Genomic DNA, 25494 nt, shown 5'->3' on the forward strand with positions numbered 1-25494 from the left:
ACAGGCGTCAGATGCATCAAGCCGAGTAAGAACGTCACAGGGAGGCTTTAGTAAAAAGCTGAACGACATTCTGATTATAGTGTACATTTGAACAAATCTTTTAATAAAAGGGTATACGAGCCTCGATTTTCTAATCCTTAAATGACTAGTGAGTTCTAGATTTAATAGGCAGAATAAAAAGTGCCAGATGAAATGCGTCCAAAAAAAAAAAATAAGTATTTTATCGGCCATTTGTTTAACCATTTGCAGTCCAAATGTATAAGAATGACCTGGATTCAAGTGGTTAGCTGCAGCCATCATCAGCTTAATTTCCAATTTTACAGCCGGCAATTAACTGTTAAGTAAAAACAATCTGGGCAGCTCTACAGCCACCCGATCACATTTACTGTAGTACGATTAAACTGCGTTTGTGCACGATCTGTGCGTGATTAGCAGCAGCGGGGGGGAGGGGGGGGGAGGAAAGACAGAGGTCTAATAGACTCCTGATGTCTCCATAATCTGTCACCTGCTCAAAGACCTCATATAGGGATAGCAATAAAGTTAAAATAAAAAAAATAAAAAGAAAAAAAATAAAAAAGGGGGGGGGGGGGAAGCACCCCGTCACCTCTGTGCATACATGCACATGAGCATGTAGATCCCGCATGCGTATGCAAACAGTAAACAGCGATTGCACCCACATGTGAGGTATCACAGTGAGCGAGAGCAATAATTCTAAGACCATCATTCACAATTACACCGATGGCCCTGGGGTCTCAAACTGGTGGCCCTCCAGCTGTTTTTGCGAAACTACAAGTCCCATCATGCCTGTGGGAGTCATGCTTGTAACTGTCAGCCTTGCAATGCCTCATGGGACTTGTAGTTTCGCAAAACAGCTGGAGGGCCGCCAGTTTGAGACCCTTACTTTAAAGGCTTCTTTTAAAGTCGCCTATGGAAAATTTTTAGAGACTGTAGCTTATCGCCATTCCTGGGGCACATGCAATTTTGTGTCTTGAAATGTTAGGTAACTATTTACTTGATACAACATCGTCTTTTATATCAGGGGTCTCCAAACTTTCTAAGCAAAGGGCCAGCTTACACTCCATCAAACTCTAGGGGGGCTGGACTGTGGCCACTGGAAGAAAATGTCCTGGCATCAGTGGGAGAAAACAGTGCCCCATCACTGGTGTCAGCGGGAGGAACAGTGCCCCATCACTGGTGTCAGCGGGAGGAACAGTGCCCCATCACTGGTGTCAGCGGGAGGAACAGTGCCCCATCACTGGTGTCAGCGGGAGGAACAGTGCCCCATCACTGGTGTCAGCGGGAGGAACAGTGCCCCATCACTGGTGTCAGCGGGAGGAACAGTGCCCCATCACTGGTGTCAGCGGGAGGAACAGTGCCCCATCACTGGTGTCAGCGGGAGGAACAGTGCCCCATCACTGGTGTCAGCGGGAGGAACAGTGCCCCATCACTGGTGTCAGCGGGAGGAACAGTGCCCCATCTTTGGTGTCAGCGGGAGGAACAGTGCCCCATCTTTGGTGTCAGCGGGAGGAACAGTGCCCCATCTTTGGTGTCAGCGGGAGGAACAGTGCCCCATCACTGGTTTCAGCGGGAGGAATAGTGCCCCATCATCGGTGTCAGTGGGAGGAACAGTGCCCCATCATTGGTGTCAGCGGGACGAACAGTGTCCCATCATTGGTGTCAGCGGGACGAACAGTGTCCCATCATTGGTGTCAGCGGGACGAACAGTGTCCCATCATTGGTGTCAGTGGGAGGAATAGTGTCCCATCATTGGTGTCAGCGGGAGGAATAGTGTCCCATCATTGGTGTCAGTGGGAGGAATAGTGTCCCATCATGGCTGACAGTAGGGGAAATAATGCCCGAAGGTCCAGAAAAAAGCAAGCAATGGGCCGCATCCAGTCCCCGGGTCACAGTTTGGAGACCATGGTCTTATATTATACCCGCCAAAAATGTTGCATTATATTGTGTTTGTGTGCGCTATAATTCATTTTAGTGTATTTTTATTTTTTGATAAAGGGCTGCACAAATATCATATAACATTAAAAAATGTCAACAGTCATTTTATTTTCCAGGACCTCTGCTTTCAGAAAATATATATGTTTGGGGGGGGGGGGGGGGCTCTATGTAATTCTCTAGCAAAAAAATGCCAGATTTTTATTTTATTTTTTTTTAAACATGGGTGTGAATTTTTTTTACAATTGCCCCAGACAAGAAGTAGTCAAAGTGAACTTGTGTGGATAGCAACAAGTTATATGTCGGATACAAAGACACTATCACCAACTCTGGCCGCCGAACCAGCGATAAAAACGCAATGACGTCAATGGAGTAACAGGGAGCCATTTTCTTGATAAGGGGGACAAACTTGAAATTGTTTATTTCCTATTTGGGATTAATATAAATTTTTATACAAGAACAAGGAATAAAATCTGTAAGCGCAAGCAGCTGCCTAATGAGACACGATCAGCGTGGCAACCTTTGATATTCGGCAAATTGTTTTGCCACTATGGAACAAGCGCGATATGCTTCTCAGAATTAATTAAAATGTCCTGTATGAGCACAGAGCAGCGCTGAGGTGCGTGATTGCTCGGATATTGCGGTAATCTGTCTTATAGATACCCATTCTATTCCAGAAACTGTGCTGAACAAGATACCAAAACCCAAAAGAAGAGAAGGGAAAAGGAGGAACCACACTCTCCCTTCCGACATTCCAGCGTTAAATTAATGCGATTGTTTGCTATGGGCAACAAGATTTTCTTGCTGGAGAGACTTCTACCTGACACACGGCTAAATAGTATCCCAAAAAGCAGATGGCGTTTAGGATTCCGCCCGGGTCTCTGCTTTGTTTCTGGAAGCGACGGGACGTTCAACCCTCATTCCAAGCATGGCCATCTTGGGAGAGAAAGGGCTTTGCTTGCCCCCCCCCCCCCTGATGATTGGTGATCTGATAACAGTCGGGGAAATAAGTGTCAGGTAGTGCAGGAGAGACAGAGCTACAGGATGGATGAAGAGGAGGCGGCGGCGAGAGCCTTGCACTGCAGGTACAGCTTTCACTCCAGCAAAGGAAAACAATGAGCAGCACAGTACTAACATCACCGAATCTCACTCCACATCTAACTAGGAGGCAGGAGCCCAGTAGTAAGGCCTCCATCACTACCACAGGGCCACGCATAAAATTAAAGTGGATGTAAACCCACTCATCCTTTTTAAACTACTGCTATAGTGGTTATCTAGAAGGATATACATGCCTCCTGCATGTATACTTTATCGGTCAAAAGTCTCCCCTCTGTCTGCTACGAGACCCAAAAAACGTGGGTGGGTCTGTTTTTCAGTGGGTGGAGTCGTGGTGTCAGACTCCACGCCCACCTCTGCACTCCCCTTATCAACATGCATTTTCTCCTGTGTATTTCTTACACTGAACTTCTGTTATGATCACCAACATCCAGTCAAAACCCAGAAAAGTCCCCACATGACTTCAGCATGCCAAATCATGCTGAGGCATGGAACAGCCAATCCTTGCAGAGCAGCAGAAGAAAGGAGTGGGAGGGTATTAAAAAATAATGCATGTCTCTTAGGCTAGTGCACCAGATATGTAAATCACCTGTCACTCACAGCAAGGGGGAGGATTTGACAAAGTTTTTCTCTGCTTGTCAAGATTTATCTCACCGAACAATAAAAGAGGACTGCTCAGAACTGGATTAACTCTTTTTGGCAAGACTGGGCTCAAATGATAGGAAATCGTATACTCTACAGTGTGACAACCAAAAAATAAAAAATAAATAAAAAATTTACTTTAAGTGAATATTAAGTCTCAGACACTGCAGACTTGATAAGAGACGGCCAGAGACTGCAGACGTGACACAGGAGACGGCCAGAGACTGCAGACGTGACACAGGAGACGGCCAGAGACTGCAGACGTGACACAGGAGACGGCCAGAGACTGCAGACGTGACACAGGAGACGGCCAGAGACTGCAAACGTGACACAGGAGACGGCCAGAGACTGCAAACGTGACACAGGAGACGGCCAGAGACTGCAGACGTGACACAAGAGATGGCCAGAGACTGCAGACGTGACACAGGAGATGGTCAGAGACTGCAGACATGACACAGGAGATGGTCAGAGACTGCAGACATGACACATGAGATGGTCAGGGACTAAAGACATGATACAAGAGACGGTCAGACAGGGAACATGCTTCAAAAGAGTCAGACTGGAGACAGAGTGGTAGAGATCACTCTAGAACGGGACAATAGGGAAAAACAGATTAGTGTCTGCAGTGGCACTGAGGGCCACATGTGGTCCCCGGGTTGCAAGTTAGGCATCAGGGCCTTAGATGATCGATCTCACACTGCACATATACTCCTATGAAGCTGTAAACACAGGAAGAACACTAGTATTTTTGAAGAGGCATTCAAGACAAAAAAAAAAAAAAAAGTAAACCTTTGTGGGCAGTCACAAGTTTTTTTTTGAGTTTAGGTCTACTCTAAGTTGGTGACAATAGCAGGCCAGCTGAAAAGGCCAATCCTAATCTGTCTGAGGTGGGCAAAAGTTGGGGTAGGGTCTCCCTGAATATACTCTGGAAAAAAACATACTATAAGTCTATACAGCTCTCCCGGGTACTTTAAGTATTTTTTTCTTTCTTTCAGAACTTTCTTTCATGTGTCTCATTCATCATAAACATCTTCCGACCGCTTGAAACATATTTAGAACTTGAAACCTTTGAGAAACCGGTTACGTTCTATCACTATAAACAAATTGGCAAAAAAATTAAAAGGGAAAAAAAAAAAAAAAAAAAAAAAAACTTACTTACTTGTCCACAACCATTTAATCACCAAGGAGCTTTCATGTCCATAACTCTGAAGATCGCACTTCCTACGAGAGCTCGCCTCCGCTAATAAAGCAAATTTTAATCAGCGGAAGTAAAGCTGATCTGATGAATATTTGAGTTATTTGGTTGTGGGAGGATGCATGTGTAAACTGCAATTTACACACGCATACTATTTTAATCGTACCGCAGAGAGCAAATATATGCTTAGATGACAATTTAGTGGACAAACAGCTTGGTAAATTATTATAAATATGATTAAATATTTTAAATATGCTTCAACGAGGAGCAGAATTTGATAGCAGCACCGGACAACCGGAGGAGTAAAAAGGGATTTTGCAGAATTAGTTGTGGAGTATAGGCCATGGAAATTCAACTTAGGAGGACCAAGAGCATGGAGGAAGAGGGAAGAAGCGTGAAACCTAAGGGAAGAGGGAAGAGCGAGAAACCTAAGGGAAGAGGGAAGAGCGAGAAACCTAAAGGAAGAGGGAAGAGCGAGAAACCTAAAGGAAGAGGGAAGAGCGAGAAACCTAAAGGAAGAGGGAAGAGCGAGAAACCTAAAGGAAGAGGGAAGAGCGAGAAACCTAAAGGAAGAGGGAAGAGCGAGAAACCTAAAGGAAGAGGGAAGAGCGAGAAACCTAAAGGAAGAGGGAGGAGCGAGAAACCTAAGGGAAGAGCGAGAAACCTAAGGAAGAGGGAAGAGCGAGAAACCTAAGGAAGAGGGAAGAGCGAGAAACCTAAGGGAAGAGGGAAGAGCGAGAAACCTAAGGGAAGAGGGAAGAGCGAGAAACCTAAGGGAAGAGGGAAGAGCGAGAAACCTAAGGGAAGAGGGAAGAGCGAGAAACCTAAGGGAAGAGGGAAGAGCATGAAGCTTAGGAAGAGGGAAGAGCATGAAGCTTAGGAAGAGGGAAGGAGCTGTGTAGCAATAAAAAAAAAAAAAAAGTGTGTCATACAGCTAAAGCTCGTTTGGCTGTATTGCTCCTGCGGATCACAGAAGTGGAGCTCGTTCTGCCCTCCTGTGACCTGTTTTCAGCAGACAGCGGGCCTGGACCCCAGCACCCGGCTCAGTCTATCAGCGAGCCAGAATCAAGAATTCCTTCAGCTGTGCATGCTTTCCACCGCTACCAGGCTAGCTAATCTGACACTACACCTACAGTCAGAAGAAGGCAGCGGACATCTTACTACACCCAGCTACATCTTGATTTCCAATAAAGTGAGCGCAAATAAATAAAAATATTATATTGACATCTGTGATGCCGTTTTGCATGTTTAGTTTTGAAAGGCTAATGGTTTAGCGCTGAGCAGTGCAGGGTGAACCAACATGGCCTCCGCCACCTTCCTACTGCTGGCGTCCAGCTTCTTCCCAAATTAAACATCCAAACAGCATCATAGATGTCAATATACTATATTGATATACACTCACTTTCACAGTAATTTTAATAAAGTGAGTGTATATAAATATAGTATATTGTAATTATTTTAGTAAATACCTTTTCTGTGTGTTTAAATTAGAGCTATTGAGCTCTGTAAACTAATTTTTTTTCAGTAAATCAGCTAAGAATAGACAGGTCAATATTTTTAAATGTTTGTTAAGGAGCCTGTTTGGTCCTTTTCTTTAATTTTCTATCCAGTGCATTATTGCATCAAATAAATAACAGTTTTTTTTATTTTTCACATCAGCACACAGTACCCAAAGACAGACTGTGCCTGAGAACAGCGGGAAGCTTTGGAAGTTGTAAAATATTAAACAGAAAAGCAAAAAAAAAAAAAAAAAAACCCTCAACATACATGTCATTATACAAGCTGACAACAGTCTTTGGACCAACACCCAAATGCCCCAGATTTGTCTTATGTTTTTGCTTTCTGTTCAATTGAATAGTAAATCAATAGTGACATTGTGAAAGCAAAAAGAAAAAAAAAAAAGAAAAGAAATGCTCACCAGCTATAATTTTTGGCGCTCGTCAGCGGAGCGATGAATCCACGGATCTAATCCGACTGCCACTCATTGAGGTCACATGAGTTTATCCCCCCCCCCCCACTAAAAGTTAACCACTTGCCGACAAGTCGCCGCAGTTTTACTGCGGCAGAATGGTGCGGCTGGGCGAAACGGCTTTACCTTATGTTGCTTCACCTTCTGGCCACTAGGGGCATGCCTGCGCCCGCAGCGTCTACCTGGAGCCGATGCGAGTGCCCGGTGGGCGCGATGACTGCTGGGCTCCCACGATCGCTCGAGACAGAGAACCAGGATCTGTGTGTGTAAACAAATCCCTGTTCTTTCAGGGGAGAGGAGAGAGATTGTGTGTTTATACAAAGTATGAACACCGATCTCTCTCTCTCTCCTTCTAGACAGTCCCCTCCTCCCTCCAGTTAGAACACACCCAGGGAACACAGTTAACCCCATGTTCGCCCTCTAGTGTTAACCCCCTTCCCTGCCAGTAACATTTATACAGTAATCTGTGCAATTTTATAGCACTGATCGCTGTATAGTTGTCAATGGTCCCAAAAATGTGTCAAAAAGAGTACAATTTGTCTGCCGCAATGTCACAGTCCCAAGAAGAAAAAAAAAAAAGGAAAAAAAAAAAAAAAAAGGACATAAATCTATCCCCTATTTTGTAGACGCTATAACTTTTGCACAAACCAATCAACATACGCTTATTGCAAATTTTTAACTAAAGAAATATGTAGAAGAATACATATTGGCCTAAACCGAGGAAAAACATTTTTTTGATAAAAAAAAACTATATTTATATATAGCAGATATTTGTGTTTTTTTCTCAAAATTGTCGCTCTTCTTTTGTTTATAGCGAAAAAAAAGAAAAACCGCAAAGGCCATCAAATACCACCAATTGAAAGTTCTATTTGTGGGGGGGGGAACGTCACGTCGCACGACCGCGCAATTGTCAGTTAAACCGACGCAGAGCCGAATCGCAAAAAATAAAATGGCCTGGTCATTGAGCAGCCAAATCTTTCCGGGGTTGAAGTGGTTAAACTGGCAGCAGGCTCGCCATGGTTTTGATTTTCCTTCTTCTGGATCGACAGTATCACAAGCCTAACATAAGCTGAACTTGGAAGACTTCTTTTATTTAACCGGTTTAGCAAATAGGGAATCTTTGGTGTTGCACACACATAAACGGATTATCGGATAAAGGAAAACGGTTCACTAGTATGCAGCAGCCACTGCCCATTAACCATCGATTCCCGGCAAATCCCTCCATCCATCCACTCTTCAGCAAACACGCACCCCCCGTATTTGCCATCTCCAGCTTATCATTGTAATATATTCAAGAATAAAATACTGGATACGACTCTCGCATTGTCCAACCTCTCGCAACGCCAATAAAACTTACTGGAGCTCCATACAAAGAAGGCAAAGAAGGCAAAGTCAACAGGTATTGTTTGTATATTTCAATAAAGTTGTCCCAGGTTTGGCTACCTTTGTAGTGAACCTTGGGGGTGGGGACCCTCACAACTCCCCTGCAACCGCGGCACAACCCCCCCCCCCCCCCCCGTCTTAGCAGACATAACGCCTCCTAAAGATCCTAAACCCCTCTGTGCAGCCGCAGCACCCCCTCATCTCCACCTAACCTGGTCTCAGCATGCAGCAAGCTGACTTCAGCCCTCCTCTGGTTCTCCTCCAGACCCTGCACTTTCTGCTTTGACAGATCAGCTGATGTAAGGGATGTGATGGGGGGGACTATTGCCAGAGAGCTGCTGACTGTCACCACCTCTCTAGTCATGGAGCTGCAAGAAACGAGCGATCTGTGGTGCCTGACCACTCGTTTCTTAGTGTTACAGGTGCTAGGGGACAGATGCAGCACCCACCTAGGTAAGTATGATTCTTAAAAAAAATAAAAAACACAAACCCCCCCCCCCCCCCCCACTATATATCTTTTTAATGTCTTTTTTTTGGGGGGGGGGGTTGTTTTTAGGTGTGAAGGTGAAGATGCCCTTTAAAATCTTCACATACTGGTGAACCAGCGAACCCATCAGATTAGGTAACAGAAGTGGCGTTCCACCAGCTGGCGTATGCGTCCACTGCTACCAGGTTTGGTAATCTGACAGAAGAAGGCATCAGAAGAAGGCGGCAGCGGGCATCTTACTACACCCAGCTACGTCTTGAAATTCAGAGTAATTTGAGCAATTAAGTGAGCGTTTATAAATATAGTGTATTGTGATGCTGTTTGGATGTTACATTTTGAAAGAAGCTGGACACCAGCAGTTGCTACACTCGGCAGTAGGAAGGTGGTGGAGGCCATGTTGCTACACTCGGCAGTAGGAAGGTAGTGGAGGCCATGTTGCTACACTCGGCAGTAGGAAGGTGGTGGAGGCCATGTTGCTACACTCGGCAGTAGGAAGGTGGTGGAGGCCATGTTGCTACACTCGGCAGTAGGAAGGTGGTGGAGGCCATGTTGCTACACTCGGCAGTAGGAAGGTGGTGGAGGCCATGTTGCTACACTCGGCAGTAGGAAGGTGGTGGAGGCCATGTTGCTACACTCGGCAGTAGGAAGGTGGTGGAGGCCATGTTGCTACACTCGGCAGTAGGAAGGTGGTGGAGGCCATGTTGCTACACTCGGCAGTAGGAAGGTGGTGGAGGCCATGTTGCTACACTCGGCAGTAGGAAGGTGGTGGAGGCCATGTTGCTACACTCGGCAGTAGGAAGGTGGTGGAGGCCATGTTGCTACACTCGGCAGTAGGAAGGTGGTGGAGGCCATGTTGCTACACTCGGCAGTAGGAAGGTGGTGGAGGCCATGTTGCTACACTCGGCAGTAGGAAGGTGGTGGAGGCCATGTTGCTACACTCGGCAGTAGGAAGGTGGTGGAGGCCATGTTGCTACACTCGGTAGTAGGAAGGTGGCGGAGGCCATGTTGGTACACCCAGCACTGCTTGGTGCTAAATAAGGATGAGCTCCGGTGTGTTCGCACACTCCACGTGCAGAGCCCAACAGGAATTCGGCGCAGTGCTGCGCTAATCACAGACAGTGAGACATTTGCCGACGTGTGGCTGCAGAGATCGGGACAATGTCTCACTGCCTGTGATTAGCGCAGTGTTGACTTCCTGGCGGGCTCTGCACGTGGATGTGCAAACACGTCGGAGCTCATCATTAGTGCCAAACCTTTAGGCTTTCAAAATTAAACCTGCAAACAGCATCACAGATATCTATATACTATATTTATAAAAGCGCAGTTTATTGCTAAAATTAAGTCTTTAATTCAAGAAATAGCTGGCACTCCGGAGGGGGGGGGGGGGGGGGGCATTTGTGAAGAGTGTTGGTGGGGGGGCGGGGCATTTGTGAAGAGTGTTGGTGGGGGGGCGGGGCATTTGTGAAGAGTGTTGGTGGGGGGGCGGGGCATTTGTGAAGAGTGGTGCTGGGGGGATTTGTGAAGAGTGGTGGTGGGGGGATTTGTGAAGAGTGGTGGTGGGGGGGGGGGATTTGTGAAGAGTGGTGGTGGGGGGGGGGGATTTGTGAAGAGTGGTGGTGGGGGGGGGGGGGATTTGTGAAGAGTGGTGGTGGGGGGGGGGGGGGATTTGTGAAGAGTGGTGGTGGGGGGGGGGGGATTTGTGAAGAGTGGTGGTGGGGGGGGGATTTGTGAAGAGTGGTGGTGGGGGGGGGGATTTGTGAAGAGTGGTGGTGGGGGGGGGGATTTGTGAAGAGTGGTGGTGGGGGGGGATTTGTGAAGAGTGGTGGTGGGGGGGGGGGGGATTTGTGAAGAGTGGTGGTGGCCTGGGAGGGTGGGGGAGATGTGTAAAGAGTGCTGAGAGGGCAATTGGCATAAAATATTGAGTTGCCCCCCTATAACAGGTTTTTATTCTAATTCTCCCAGGCCAGCCTATAACCCTGACATATGGCCACCCTGCTGTATGTTGGAGAGGGGGGGGGGGGGTTAGGGGGCGCAAATTGCTTGCCTTGCTCTGGGCGCCGACAACCCACGCTACGCTAGAAAAGACCGGCTTCTAACTTTTTTTTTTTAGCTGGCCCCTAGATTCAAAGCAAATTGGTCAGGCCCTGACCCCAAGCAAACACCAACTGCCTGGCCGTCTCTGCCAACATTCCTTACTTGCTCACAATTGGAAACTCTGTGTAGGAAGACACTGACAACCAGTTGATTAGCATTTCCACAAGGCGAGATCAGCCACCTCTTTTGGTTCCATTTAAAAAAGTCTATAACACTATTAATCGCATAAAAAAAGAAAAAAAAAAGAAAATCGCTGGTATACACAGGTCGAAATTGGCAGCTGTATTAATTTAATCTTCCACAGTAAGCTAATGAATCTTTATTATCATTTCTTTCCTCAGACTTGTTAAGAGAAAGAAGAAAGACAGAACGCTTATTTTTAAACATGTCGGCCACTAAATATTTTAGTGCCCTTGTCTTCAGAAGAGGCAGAGATGTGCTGCCGCAGCAGTTGCCGGTTTGCGGACACTGTGCATTTTTAAAACCACTTATCAGCGGTGAGATGCACTTGCTGCAAACCTTCAATAAACAGTGGATAAAAAGAGAAGAAAAAAAATAAAAAATTTAACCCGTGTATCAAAGCAAGGAGATGTCAATCACCTACCTAAAGCAAACCGGTCATTGGGCCGCTTCAGAACTTTAACCCAAGAAGCTAAAATGTATCTATGATCAAAATGTATTATCTTCCATTTCATTGCTACATATTTTTGTATTTTAATGATCTCTGACCTGGCCTATTAAATTGAAACAATTTCAGGGCCGGTGTTCCGACAGAATCAGCGACTCGTCAGATTAGGTGACGGAAGTGACGCTCCGTCAGCTGCACATGCGTTCCGCCGCTACCAGGTTTTCTACTGACAGATTGCCTGCAGTCAGAACGTGGCAGTGGACATCTTACTACACCCAGCTATTTCTTGAATTTACTACTCATTTTAAGCAATAAACTGAGCATATATAAAATATAGTATATTGATATCTGTGATGCTGCTTGCAGGTTTAATTTTGAAAGCCTAAGGGTTTAGCGCTGAGTAGTGTGGGGTGTACCAACATGGCCTCCGCCACCTTCCTACTGCTGGCCTCCAGCTTCTTTCAAAATTAAAACATCCAAAACAGTATCATAGATGTCAATATACTATATTTATATACACTCACTTTCACAGTAATTTTAATAAAGTGAGTGTATATAAATATAGTATATTGCCAAATGCCCAGCTCCTCTCAGGCTGTTGTTCGCACAGGTCTACTGCTGGGTGTACCAACATGGCCTCCACCACCGTCCTACTGCTGGGTGTACCAACGTGGCCTCCGCCACCGTCCTACTGCTGGGTGTACCAACGTGGCCTCCGCCACCGTCCTACCGCTGGGTGTACCAACGTGGCCTCCGCCACCTTCCTACTGCTGGGTGTACCAACGTGGCCTCCGCCACCTTCCTACTGCTGGGTGTACCAACGTGGCCTCCGCCACCTTCCTACTGCTGGGTGTACCAACGTGGCCTCCGCCACCTTCCTACTGCTGGGTGTACCAACGTAGTCTCCACCACCTTCCTACTGCTGGGTGTACCAACATGGCCTCCGCCATCTTGCTACTGCTGGCTTCCAGCTTCTTTCCAAATGTATCATCCAAACAGCATCACAATACACCCACGCCATTACTTATTTTCTATTTTGGCGTGGGGCTTTCCCTCAAAATCCATACCAGACCTAAGGCGTCTTTTTTTTTTTTTTTTTGCTGTAGTGTGGATGTGGGGGGGGCCGTGCCATTTTTTTTTTTACCATTTTTTTTTTTGTCGGCAATGTTCCATAGAAATAACAGGAAGTGACAGGAAATCCCAGAACTAGTGTCCCCATTGGAAGTTTTCACCTCTATTCCTGTGCTGGTGACAACTGAAAACTTGTGATTTTCCTTCACTTTCGGTGATGAAAGTAAACAGGACAAATAGAGAGGGTGAATCCCCCCGATGGGGGCACAGAAAGCAATGAAAAAAAACAAATTGGGGTGGGGGGGAGGCCTTTAGTTACAATTTAAGTGTGTTTAGTTATCAAAAGTAACACACCGCTTTGCCTACATATGAGCAGAATACGGGTGAAAAAACATCTAATTAAAATGTGAACAGCAACTAAAGTGCACAAAAGAGGCACAAAAATATCCGAGAATACTCCGGATAAAACAATGGAACGTTACACTTCAACCTTCTCATTTTACTTAATATTAAGGGCATATGGAAATGAGCTCTTTGCATATTTTGAGCAAAACAACCTTCAAAGCACAACTCCAGCCAAAATAGAGAACGGCGAGAACTTTAGAAAAGCTTTCAGAAGCTTCAAGCAGCTTTTTTGATGCCCTTAAAGAGACCCCGTCCCACCAGAGATGTGAGAGGAAATCTCCGGTAGCTTTTAAGCCGGGCTTCGTTCTTACTTTTCTGCGTTTTACTTCCTCTCCTGTAAAACTGGTGTGACGGTGACAGTAAGTGACGGGAAATTAGGGGTCGATGGATGATGTTTTTCCAGGGCCGATATCGCTTTTCGGCTGATAGCCGATAACAAGTGCCGATATTCTGCACCTCACCTGCCACCCAGATGCAGTATGTCACTTGCCACTGTCACCGGTAGTATGCCACTTGTCACCAGATGCAGCGCGTCACTTACCACTGTCATTTGCCACCCATTTGCAGTGTGTCACTTACCACTGTCAATTGCCACTCAGATGCAGTATGTCACCTGCCACTGTCACCTGCAGTATGCCACTTGTCACCAGATGCGTCACTTACCACTGTCATTTGCCACCCAGATGGAATATGTCACCTGCCACTGTCACCCAGATGCAGCACGTCACTTGACACCAGATGCAGCGCGTCACTTACCACTGTCATTTGCCACCCAGATGGAATATGTCACCTGCCACTGTCACCCAGATGCAGCACGTCACTTGACACCAGATGCAGCGCGTCACTTACCACTGTCATTTGCCACCCAGATGCAGCATGTCACTTGCCACTGTCAACGGCAGTATGCCACTTATCATATGCAATGTGTCCCTTACCACTGTCAATTGCCACCCAGATTCCATATGTCACTTGCCACTGTAACCCACCACCAAGATGCAGCATGTCACTTGTCACCCAGATGCAGCTTGTCACCGTCAACCGCCACCCAGAAGCAGTATGCCACATGCCACTGGATGCAGCGTTTTACTTGCCACTGTCACCTACCACCCGCATGCAGTTTGTCATCGTTGTTTGCCACCCAGATGCAGCACATCACTTGCCACTGCTACCCAGATGCAGCATGTCACCTGTCACCAGATGCAGTGCGTCACTTGCCACCGTCACCTGCCACCCAGATGCAGCTTGTCACTGCTTACACTACTTCAGGCAGCATCCACATGCAGGTGGTGAGAGATGTTGTAACGATCTCTCTGCTCGCCCGCGGCTGTAGCTCTGTCAAGAGCAGCCTTCGCAGTGATGCGAGGCGGGCAGTGATGATGTCATCTCTCTGTTGCCCAACGCACCGCTGACAGCGATTGGCAGAGACTGCAGCGAGCACTGCGCAGGGACAAGGGAGAAGAGGTCTGACCAATATCGGTAGGTTTCTGACTGGTTATTTGAAAAATGTAAGTATCAGCCCCCCAATAATCGTCCGCGCCAATAATCAGTCGACCCCTACTGGAAATGTCTCTAAGGGCTCATTTATGTTAGAGGCAGCTCCTGCCTTCCCTCCGAGGTGATCCATGGAGGTCGGAGGCTGGGGAAGAGATATGTTGCCTCCTCAGTGCCTCTCTTAACCCTCTTAAAGGCTACAAACCACCTGCACTGCGCTCAGTTGCAGGGAGGTTGCGGAGTAACCCCATTCACTGGAATGGGTCGCACTTGGCAGTGGTACCGAGCACCACAGGGTGGTAAAAAATATTTGGCAACAGCGTTGGCCAGTCTCTGTGTTGCGATAAACTGAAGATGTTTTACTGCCCAAAAGCTTCATTTGAAGGAGTCATTAACTAGAGAAGCCATTTCCAAACACGCAAACCACGGGTGATATAAACAAAAACGGTAAAAAAAATAATAATTGAAACCTGATGGGCACCATAGCAACCTGTATTTGCACTCACTGACCTACCGGCGTGCCAGCTCATTTCTTGTTACTGGTCACCTGCAATTAGGTGGACCACGTCACCCACCAGAGAAGCCACTGATGTCATGGAAACAACTGTTACTCACTCCACAAAGTTCGCAATGAGCAAAAACACCTTAAAATAAACACAATACGATACCTAACACACAGGATTACAAGACCTACAGATAACATTTACAAAAGCAAAAATAATAGAGCTCAAGGCATTGAGAGAAAAAAATATATATAATTTTTTTTTTAGATAAATAAGGGTGGTGGTGGTGGTGGGGGGGGGGGGAGGTGGCTTTTGTTCTCTTGCACATAGGCGACTGCTCATTAAAACAAAATCTGCTGTAATAAATACAGAAGTAGCCATTGATCACCTGCTAAAAAATGCTACATGACTGGCCGTTGACTGTGGTACTTTGTCTCGCTGACCTTCAATATGCATTAAGCTAATTTAAAGAAGAATTCCAGGTATGGGTGTTATTACATAGTTACATTGTTTCAACTTGGATCACATACCATACCTGTGGGATCCCTCTAGAAGCTGGAAATCAGTGGAAATCCGCAGCTACTACAGTGATCTCCACTTGCTCCCCCCTACTGTCCTGATGAATTGTGAACAAATGGAGGTTGCTCGCTTGGCAGGGGCACCATTCAGAGATCGCTTTGCATTTTCTCAATACAAAGCATTCTCTCATTGGACAAGATGAAGAGATGAAGGGGCGGTGACATCATGCTCTCTAACTTGTCCAGAGAATGCAATCTGAGAAAATTGTCAACGTAAAGGAGGTCCTTCTCCACTGTGCGCCAACGTAAAGGAGGTCCTTCTCCACTGTGCGCCAACGTAAAGGAGGTCCTTCTCCACTGTGCGCCAACGTAAAGGAGGTCCTTCTCCACTGTGCGCCAACGTAAAGGAGGTCCTTCTCCACTGTGCGCCAACGTAAAGGAGGTCCTTCTCCACTGTGCGCCAACGTAAAGGAGGTCCTTCTCCACTGTGCGCCAACGTAAAGGAGGTCCTTCTCCACTGTGCGCCAACGTAAAGGAGGTCCTTCTCCACTGTGCGCCAACGTAAAGGAGGTCCTTCTCCACTGTGCGCCAACGTAAAGGAGGTCCTTCTCCACTGTGAGCCAACGTAAAGGAGGTCCTTCTCCACTGTGCGCCAACGTAAAGGAGGTCCTTCTCCACTGTGCGCCAACGTAAAGGAGGTCCTTCTCCACTGTGCGCCAACGTAAAGGAGGTCCTTCTCCACTGTGCGCCAACGTAAAGGAGGTCCTTCTCCACTGTGCGCCAACGTAAAGGAGGTCCTTCTCCACTGTGCGCCAACGTAAAGGAGGTCCTTCTCCACTGTGCGCCAACGTAAAGGAGGTCCTTCTCCCCTGTGCGCCAACGTAAAGGAGGTCCTTCTCCACTGTGCGCCAAGGTAAAGGAGGTCCTTCTCCACTGTGCGCCAAGGTAAAGGAGGTCCTTCTCCACTGTGCGCCAACGTAAAGGAGGTCCTTCACTGTGCGCCAATGTAAAGGAGGTCCTTCTCCACTGACCCCCACTGTATAGGGCAGTGATGGCGAACCCAGGCACCCCAAATGTTTTGGAACTACATTTCCCATGATGCTCCACTACACTGCAGAGTGCCAGAGCATCATGGGAAATGTAGTTCCAAAACATCTGGGGCGCCAAGGTATAGGGGGGTCCTTTATCATTGACCACCAATGTTTTTCACTGACCTCCATATGTAGGGAGTCCTTCTACCCTGACCACCAATGTAAGAAAACACTATTATCATTGTCTGTATTCTTTTCCTGACCATTATTATGAGTCGTTTAATTAATATTGTGGAAAATAATTGTCAAATAAAGCCACCCTGGGGATCAAGCACACTATGTAAGCCACATTGCTTGTTTTTGTATTTATCCTTCTATAAACCGTTTAATCCAACCCACCGCAAGCTGTAGATATAACTATTACCAAGGATCCCCCGACGCCTGAAAGTTATTTGAAAGGTTCCTTATTCCATATTAAAAACATTGAGAAAGCCTGAAGACAACATGCAACACAAGAACCTAGAAGTGTCTGAACATACCCGCAGCCTTCTACTCAAGTGCCCTTGAAAATCCAAAATTTTAGGGTGCTCAACTGGGCAAACTCTGTTTTCAGCTAGTAAAGTCGTGGTTTGCTCCTTCCCAAGCCTCTCTATTGGTATATGCCCGATTATTCTAGATTTCGCCATTCCATTTTCACCACCAGACAAGCACTTTATTCAAATTTTAGAATTACAATGCACAAAAGTAAAAAAAAAAAAAAAAAAAAAAAAATTGTGCTGCCCCTCCTACCCACACAGTGTCTAAACTATAGGGGATTCCGAGAGAGGGGACCACCGGAGGTGAACTGCCGTTTCCTCCAAAGTGGGGAAAATTCCCGGGCACCTCGTTTTCTGAGGAAGACCAGATAAAAAGTTTTTTCACTCATAAGTTTCCCATGTCTTCTTATTTTCAGAAGAGCCGTAAAGATTTGGTACAGGACCCAAGTTGGCCTACACCGTATATATACAGCTCCGAATATAGTCTGTGTTGGCGCTGTCTAGAAGCCAAGGATGCCCATCTCCACATTTGGTGGGATTGTAGGCTCCTCTCCCCATTATTGCAGAGCATATATATGTTCTATAACTCTTTAGAAGGAGTAAAAGACTATGGGCGGGACTTTGAAGGCACCAGTAAAAAACAGTAATAGAATAAAATACAAAAAAGTTCACTATATAAGTTCAAATAAACTCATTAGATAATAAACTTTTTTGTATTTTATTCCATTACTTTTTTTTTTTACTGGTGCCTTCAAAGTCCCTCCCATAGTCTGTTGCTTTAAGTTGTTTCGGGATGTGGCAATTGTAATAATATGCCCAAACCATCGTGACTGATATGCTTTGAGATGATCTGCCATTTCAGTATACAGGATAGCTTAAATCTGCAACTATAAAAGAATGCTTAGAAAAATGCTTGCACAAGCATTTTTCTCTATACATATCATTGTGGGTTGGTTTGTCTTTTCCTGTTCTCTGTTCTGTAGGCCATGGAACAGGATGCATGACTTATGACTCATAACCAGTTGGCCTGTTAACTCATGATAATGAATCTTAAAAGGGTCACTGACTTGTATAACCATACATTTCTATAGAAATACATAATTTACTAACCACTCCCCCCTCCCCTCTTTCTATTGGTATGTTGAACCATATACAAGTCAGAACACACCTAATAAAAGGCAGACATTTTTTTACGAATGCACAACCTGCCTCTTGTTTCATTCGGTGTCTCCAGATATCTGAGGGCCCTGTTGGTGTACCTAATAGACGAGTGGTCATCCAGAATACCTACTATTTCCTTTGAGCAATAGTAATATCGGGCAATGTAGGCACTTTTGATAGGGCTGAGTACGTCCTATAACTCTGTATATCTGACATTCAGGTTTCGCTCGAGGTCGCCTTATTATCGATGATCCCTGGGTTCATTTCACAAAAAATGCCATCCTCTCTTATTGGCAGCATGGGTCGCCATATGCCTGTTTCAAGTTTATTATGGGCATGATTTCCGAGGTACTTGACCTTCCGACCCAGCTGCAGCTAATAGAATATATCTTAATTTTTACTATGGTCATCGGGATGAGTATGTCACAATGAGAAGAAGTCATGTTCATGATTTGATTTCATGACTTAAAGAGGGGATTGTTGTGATCCTATAAAGCATGCATATAAGAAAATATAGCTTGCATAAGCAGTTTTATTCTCTACTGTCTAAATAAAGAAATTGTGTCTCAATATGTCTGGGCCACAAGACTCATGACTGTGACTCATGAAAGCAGATGACAATGATATGTAATGATATGTAATGTACACCTCTGTATTAACCACACCCATGTTCTATGCAATGATTGGCTGATAATGGTGCATATAAATTGTAGACCCGCCCAGAATAAACCAGACAACCCCTGAACACCAATCTTGACTCATCTCTTCTTGTGTTCAGCAAAATGCTGTCTCCTTAGTCTGCAGTGCTAAGTAAGGGTTTCCTAAGTGTGGTAATTTCCGTAATTATACCTATCTTTGTCAGGTATATAGAAATACCATTTTAATCACAACACCACCTTGACCCAGTTTATTATTTTGTACTGTTTTGGGGTACCATATTACATCATCTTTCCATTGCACTGTCTTGATCCCTTTTTTGTATATGGGCCTCAACTCATTGATTGTTTGGCTTATTATGGAAAGTCTTTTACATCTATGTCCTTTACGTATGTTTGTACCTTGAGAAAAGAACTCACCCAAGCTCAACCGCTATATAGCATGATGAGGGCCTAAGGACGAAACGCGTCAACATTTTTTGGATGATGTTATTGCTGTAATGCTTAAATAAATATTTTCTATGGAGGAGAAACTGTCGAGTTACCGGCCTGTACTTTCTATGGATCTTATGTTTGTACCCTGGTAGTTGTCTGAATAAGAAGTTAATTTGACCCTAAAATGTCTGCTGCCAAGTAAGCAGCTGTCGAAAAAAAAACTTGGTTTTGCGTTTAAGCAGCTTCATGGACTCAGGAGCTCTAGACACCGTAAGTAAATGATCCAACATAGCATTGTAGCATTAATCTGATCACCGACGGATTTGACAGCAACATCACTTTTAGAATTGAACAGTTCAATGTCCAAGCAAATTTTTTTCACAGCGACAGATAGACCCTTAAAAGCAGGTTTTTTTTTTTTTGTTTTTTTTAAATAAAGCTTGAATATGCTAGATTCTGTAATCTAAACACCACCGCTAGGACATGACCAAGCTGTATTCTCATACTTTATAACCCAGGTTTATGTTATTACCGGTAGTAGTCATCCTTTAATTCCCCCAATTTTTTTTTAAAAAAATCACACACAACAGCCTTAGGAACGCAGCCTACATCCTCAAAGCACTGGAGTCATGCCACTCCACAACACAGAACTAGTCAAGACAGCGGCTGCACGGCCGAGGCTGGAGGAAAACAAAGCGGCGCATCAGAAAATAATTAGCAGTTCTGTCAAGAAGATCATTTAAATACCTCGTTAGTGTTCCAACGATGCCTCTCTTTTGGTAAGCTTGAACATTTTGGTAGGCATTCGAGCAGCTTCTTGGGTAGAAAGATCTTCACATGACTGCCATTGCTGTTTCCATGATCATCTAAAAGAGGGGGGGGGGTGAAAAAAAAAGAAGGAAAAAAAAATAGAAAACTGTTTACACACACAGAAAAAACAAAAACAAAAAACACACTCTTGGCTTGAAACGCTAGTTTTAAAAAGTACTGATAATGAGGAAAAGGCCGCCTTTCACGCAACACCCAGGCAAACTAAAGAGCAATGAAAGCACATTTGATGTCTGGTATGAAAAACAGAAACTTTTTTTTTTTTTTCCCTGCCTTGATGAAGCAGCTCTCCGTTTTTTAGGAGTGGTGGTCTAAAAATCCCCTCATTAATTATACTGATCTCTGAACATCCTGAAAAACGACAACCAGAAGACTGGTTGCTCCCATCATATATACCATGTATGTGCTTATAGATACAGTAAATATATATAAAAAAAATCTATACACGTCTTTTTATACGTTTTAAAATGCCAGATTTTTTTTTTTTATGTAAATATATATATTAAAAAAAAAAAGAAATCAGAACACGATAAATTACGTCAGGATGTTTCCTACTTATACCGTGTACACACAAATGTAATTCTCGTCGGAAAAAGCTCTGATGGTTTTCCCGCCGCAATTCCGACGGAATTCAGCTCAAACTGTCTGGCCTACACACCAAATTCCGACCGCCAAGAACGGGGTGACTTAAAACATCTACGACGGGACTAGAAAAAGGAAGAAGTTAAATACCCAGTAGCCAATAGCTTCCGTCTCGTAGTTGAACCCGAGCATCGGTGAGTTTTTGCGTGTCGGAAATTGCACGCGATCGGAAATTTCCGAAAATGTTTTTCCATCGGGAAAATTGGGAACACGCTATCAATTTTTTTGCTGGCGGGAATTCGGCCAGCTAAATTCTGATGGAGCCTACACACGGTCGCATTTTCCGATGAAAAGCTCTCATCATCGGTCTTTTGCTGGCCCGAAATTCCGATCGTGTGTACGCGCCATTAATGTGACCTATAATCTCTTAGACCAGGCCTTTTTGTTGTTTACAAGTTAAAAAAAAACAAAAAAAAACAACATTTTGCTAGAAAATTACTTAGAACCCCCAAACATTTATATAATTTTTAGCAGAGACCCTAGAGAATAAAATGGCAATCGGTGCAATATTTTATGTCACGGTGTATTTGCGCAGCGGTCTTACAAACACAATTTTTTTAGGGAAAATAAAAAACCACTATAATGAAATTAAAAAGAAAAAACATAATATTTACTCAAATGTTTTGTATAATGTTAAAGAAGATGTTAAGATGAGTAGATAGATACCCAATATGTTATGCTTTAAAATTGTGCACGCTCATTGAATGGCGACAAACCACGGTACTTACAAATCTCCATATTGGATGCTTTCAATATATTATATTAAATATATATATATATATATATATATATATATATATATATATATATATATATATATATATATATATATATATATATATTTATTTTTTTATTTTTTATTTTTTTTACAGGTTACCAGTTTAGAGTTACAGAGGAAGTCTAGGGCTAGAATTATTGCTCTCGCTCTAACGATCGCAGCGATACCTCCCATGTGTGGTTTTAACACCGTTTGTATATGTGGGTGCGACTTACGTGTGTGTTTACTTCTGCACACAGCACAGAGGGATGGTGCGCTTTAAATTATTTTTATTGTTATATTATTTTTTTTACACTGTCCCTTTATTTATTTTTATCACTTTTACACCTAAACAAGGAATGTAAACATCCCTTGTAATAGAAATAAGGGATGACAGGTCCTCTTTATTAATAGATCTGGGGCCTAAAAGACCCGAGATCTCTCATTTACCTTTAAAAGCAAAAAAATAATTTTTTTTTACCCAGGACAGGAAGTGACGTCAGAGGTCATCTGGGCCACCAAGGGCATATCAGCCTTTTTTTTTTTTTTACACTGTTATTGCTTATAACAGTGATGTTTACTGTTATAAACAATAGTTAGCGACTTTCCATTCATGAGAGCTTGCTTTCTGTTGACATGCTGTGATTTGCCACAGCTAATCACATGGTACAGGGCGTCCGGTACCATGTAATAGCTGAGGGTCAATCACAGCATCATGGAAACCATTCATGACTGTTTGTGTACACTGTAATCATGATAGCCTGGCCACTCACATGGCCAGGTACCAAGCAGTGTGATCCAGTGTGCCCATTGGTCATGGGATAACATTGCTGCGTGTCCAAGGGGGCGTGCGCTAGTGCGCATGTGTCGGGGGCGACGAACCAGTATGTCGCCCCGGCCTGGCTGTGCTGCCCAGTTAACAGGACACATACTGGATAAGAATTTATGCAACCGTGTTATTGTATGTTTATTTTTTTTCCCCCCCTCTTTAAACAAGTGCTGCGGCGTGAAATCATGTACTTGTACTGGTCCAAGTTTGGGGGGGGTGCAAATGCCGCCGGCGACCCACTTTTGCTGCAACCGGATACAGAGACAGACAGAACTGTAAACAAGGAAGATTGCCGTTCTGTGACAGGAGAAGAGAGATCTTGTGTTTCTGCTAAGCAGTACCAGCACCACACCCCCCCCCCCCCACCCCTCCCAGTTATAAAGCACTCCCTATGGACATATTTAACCCTTTTATTGCCCCTGATATTAACCCCTTCCCTGCCAGTATCATTAGTACAGTGAAGGTGCATATTATTTAGCACTGATCACTGTATTAGTGTCATTGGTCCCAAAAATGTGTCACTTTGTGTCCAATTTGTCCGCCACAACGTATACAAGTCACTGATCACCGCCATTACTCGTTTAAAAAAAAAAAAAGTAAAAATTCCATAAAAAATATCCAATAGTTTGAAGTCGCTATAACTTTTGCGCAAATCAATATACTCTTATCTGTATTTTATTTACTAAAAATAAGTAGCAAAATACATATCAGCATATGTTGAAAAATAAATTAGATTATTTTTTTTTATTTTTTATTTTTATTGGATATGTTTTATAGCAGAAAAGTAAAAAATATGTTTGTTTTTTTTCCCCAAAATTGTTGGGTTCTTTTTTAGTTTATAGCGCAAAAAAAAAAAAAAAAAACACCCCGCAGAGATGATCAAATATCACCAAAAGAAAGCTCCATTTGTGGGGGGGGGGGGGGGGGGGGAAGGACATCAATTTTATTTGGGTACAGCGTTGCACAATTGTCATTTAAAGTAACGCAGTGTCGTGTCGCAAAAGAAATGGCCTGGTCGCGAAAAGGGGGGGGGGGGGCTGGGTAAACCTTCAGGGGCTGAAGTGGTTAAACAATTTTTCACATTTGAGTCCTGTTTCACAGATTAAAGGTTGAAAAAAAAAAAAAAAAAAAAAAAAAATCAGAAGTGATTTATCTTGGTCTGATTTTATTTATATTTTTAATACATATGCTGTATGCATATAGATTTTTTTTGTTTTTTTAATTTAACTCGAAAATGCAAATAGGTTTCCCATCTCTCCCCCACCATCCTTTGCTCTCGTATTTTCATTTGAGGCACAACAGCACTAATGAATCATTTGGTCATACGCTACCAGGTGTTCACAATCAACAGGGCCACTCCATAGCAATAATCTGCTGGTTCAAAGGGACCCTTCCTTTCTTCTTTTAACCTTCATTATCTCATAAATAGGTTGGGAAAATAATAAAGAAAAAAAAAAATACACACACTTTAAAGAGAATGCATTTATCTTTTATCAGGGACAGCCATGCGAGTTCCATTTAAAGCTGAACTTACAGCTAAATACATATTTATAATTAAATTAATAACAAATAATAAATAATTGGCTGTACCAAAAGTATCGCAAACATAGGTACACATTTTTTAATTTATTTTTTGTTCATTTAAACACGTTGTTCAAATTTTACATTTTCGTAGAGTAAAGCTGGATACACACTATACAACTTTCTTTAGATTTATTTTCCCTTTAGATTTACCAAAAGCATATAATATGGAGGTCAAACCTAAACACTTTCAATGTGTATGCAATCAGGCCGGCCCTTACAGTACATAGATGAAGGTAAATCTAAAAGGAAAGCTAACGACAAAAGTTGTTTGGTGTGTACAGGCATACCCCGTATTATGTACCCTCACTTTACCTACACTTGCATGTATGGACACATTGGGGTCTATGGGAAATCTTGGTCAGCTTGAGATGGCACTGCTCCCGGTTTTTAACATTGACATCTATAGGAAATCTTGGTTAGGATGACATGGCACTGCTCCCGGTTTTTAAAATTTAACATTGGGGTCTATGGGAAAGCTTGGTCAGCTTGAGATGGCACTGCTCCCAGTTTTTAACATTTGGCATCTATAGGAAATCTTGGTTAGGATGACATGGCACTGCTCCCGGTTTTTAAAATTTAACATTGGGGTATTTGGAAAAGCTTGGTCAGCTTGAGATGGCACTGCTCCCGGTTTTTAACATTGGGGTCTATGGGAAATCTTGGTCAGCTTGAGATGGCACTGCTCCCGGTTTTTTTCCCGGAGAAGTTAAGAATGACGTTTGACATTTTAATAAAAATTTAATGTATATATATATATATATATATATATATATATATATATATATATATATACACACACACACACACACACACACACACACACACACTAGGGCTGTGGAAAAGAAAGATTAATTCCTTGATTAATCGTTAATTTTTTTTTAGCGGTACTCACCTCTCCGCCGGCTCCCGGGTCTTCAGGGAGTTCCGTCAAAGATCTGGTGACATCACGGACAGCGACGTCACCAAACTCCTCCCTCCTTCCCCAAGGGCCTCCATCTGCTAACTTAGGGAAGGGGGGAGGAGTCCGGTGACGTTGAAGTTCTGATTGGACGTAACGCGTACGGGGAAGGAGCTACACATGACGTCACCCGCCTCTGCCCTACGGAACACAATGTTTTTATCATCTTTATGTGAGTAGTTTGTGCTTTGAACACAAAAATGAAATCTTATACTTAAGCGGTGAGCACTTCGATCTTTTCTTTCTACCCATGACCCGGCGTCCTTGCTGAGATCTAAGGAGACCTGAGAGAAGTGTATGGTCCGCGTTAACCCTTTAGATACTCGATTGAATAACCACCTGTTTGCACAGGGGTCCATGCCATAAGGTGAGTGTGATTAGAGCAGAGGTGGAGGGATTGTCACGCTACTGTGGACAAAAAAAATAAATAAAAGAAGACTTACGTCAGTGCTACAGTTTGAATTTAAAACGTATTTGTGTGAACTGTGAAGTTAAGTCACGGATTGTGGAAACTAACTAGTGTCAGGTGATTGTATATAGTATATACCACATTTACCACTGACTAATGCAGAGCTGCAATGCAAGGAGATCAGCTAAAAGTAGCTGGATCTGTATGTCCGTTATAATTCATCGAAATTAGTCAATCAAAAAATTACACTATGCACACACACACACACACACGCTA

General features: G+C 43.9%; 1 protein-coding gene across 12 annotated transcripts in view; it reads right to left on the reverse strand.

Annotated features, from left to right (window-relative positions):
• The window catches only part of CAMTA1 (calmodulin binding transcription activator 1), a 2106456-nt gene that overhangs the window by 2055273 nt on the left and 25689 nt on the right, over window positions 1–25494 (reverse strand). For all 12 annotated transcript variants that reach the window (XM_077458256.1, XM_077458247.1, XM_077458246.1 and 9 more), the window contains exon 2: window positions 19959–20077. In XM_077458256.1, coding sequence (XP_077314382.1) covers window positions 19959–20077 — 119 coding nt within the window. The remainder of the gene's footprint in view (window positions 1–19958; window positions 20078–25494) is intronic.

Source organism: Lithobates pipiens, unplaced genomic scaffold, assembly GCF_037356315.1.
Source record: "Lithobates pipiens isolate NorthernLeopardFrog02 unplaced genomic scaffold, aLitPip1_a1.2 Scaffold_27, whole genome shotgun sequence".
Lineage (NCBI taxonomy): Eukaryota > Metazoa > Chordata > Amphibia > Anura > Ranidae > Lithobates > Lithobates pipiens.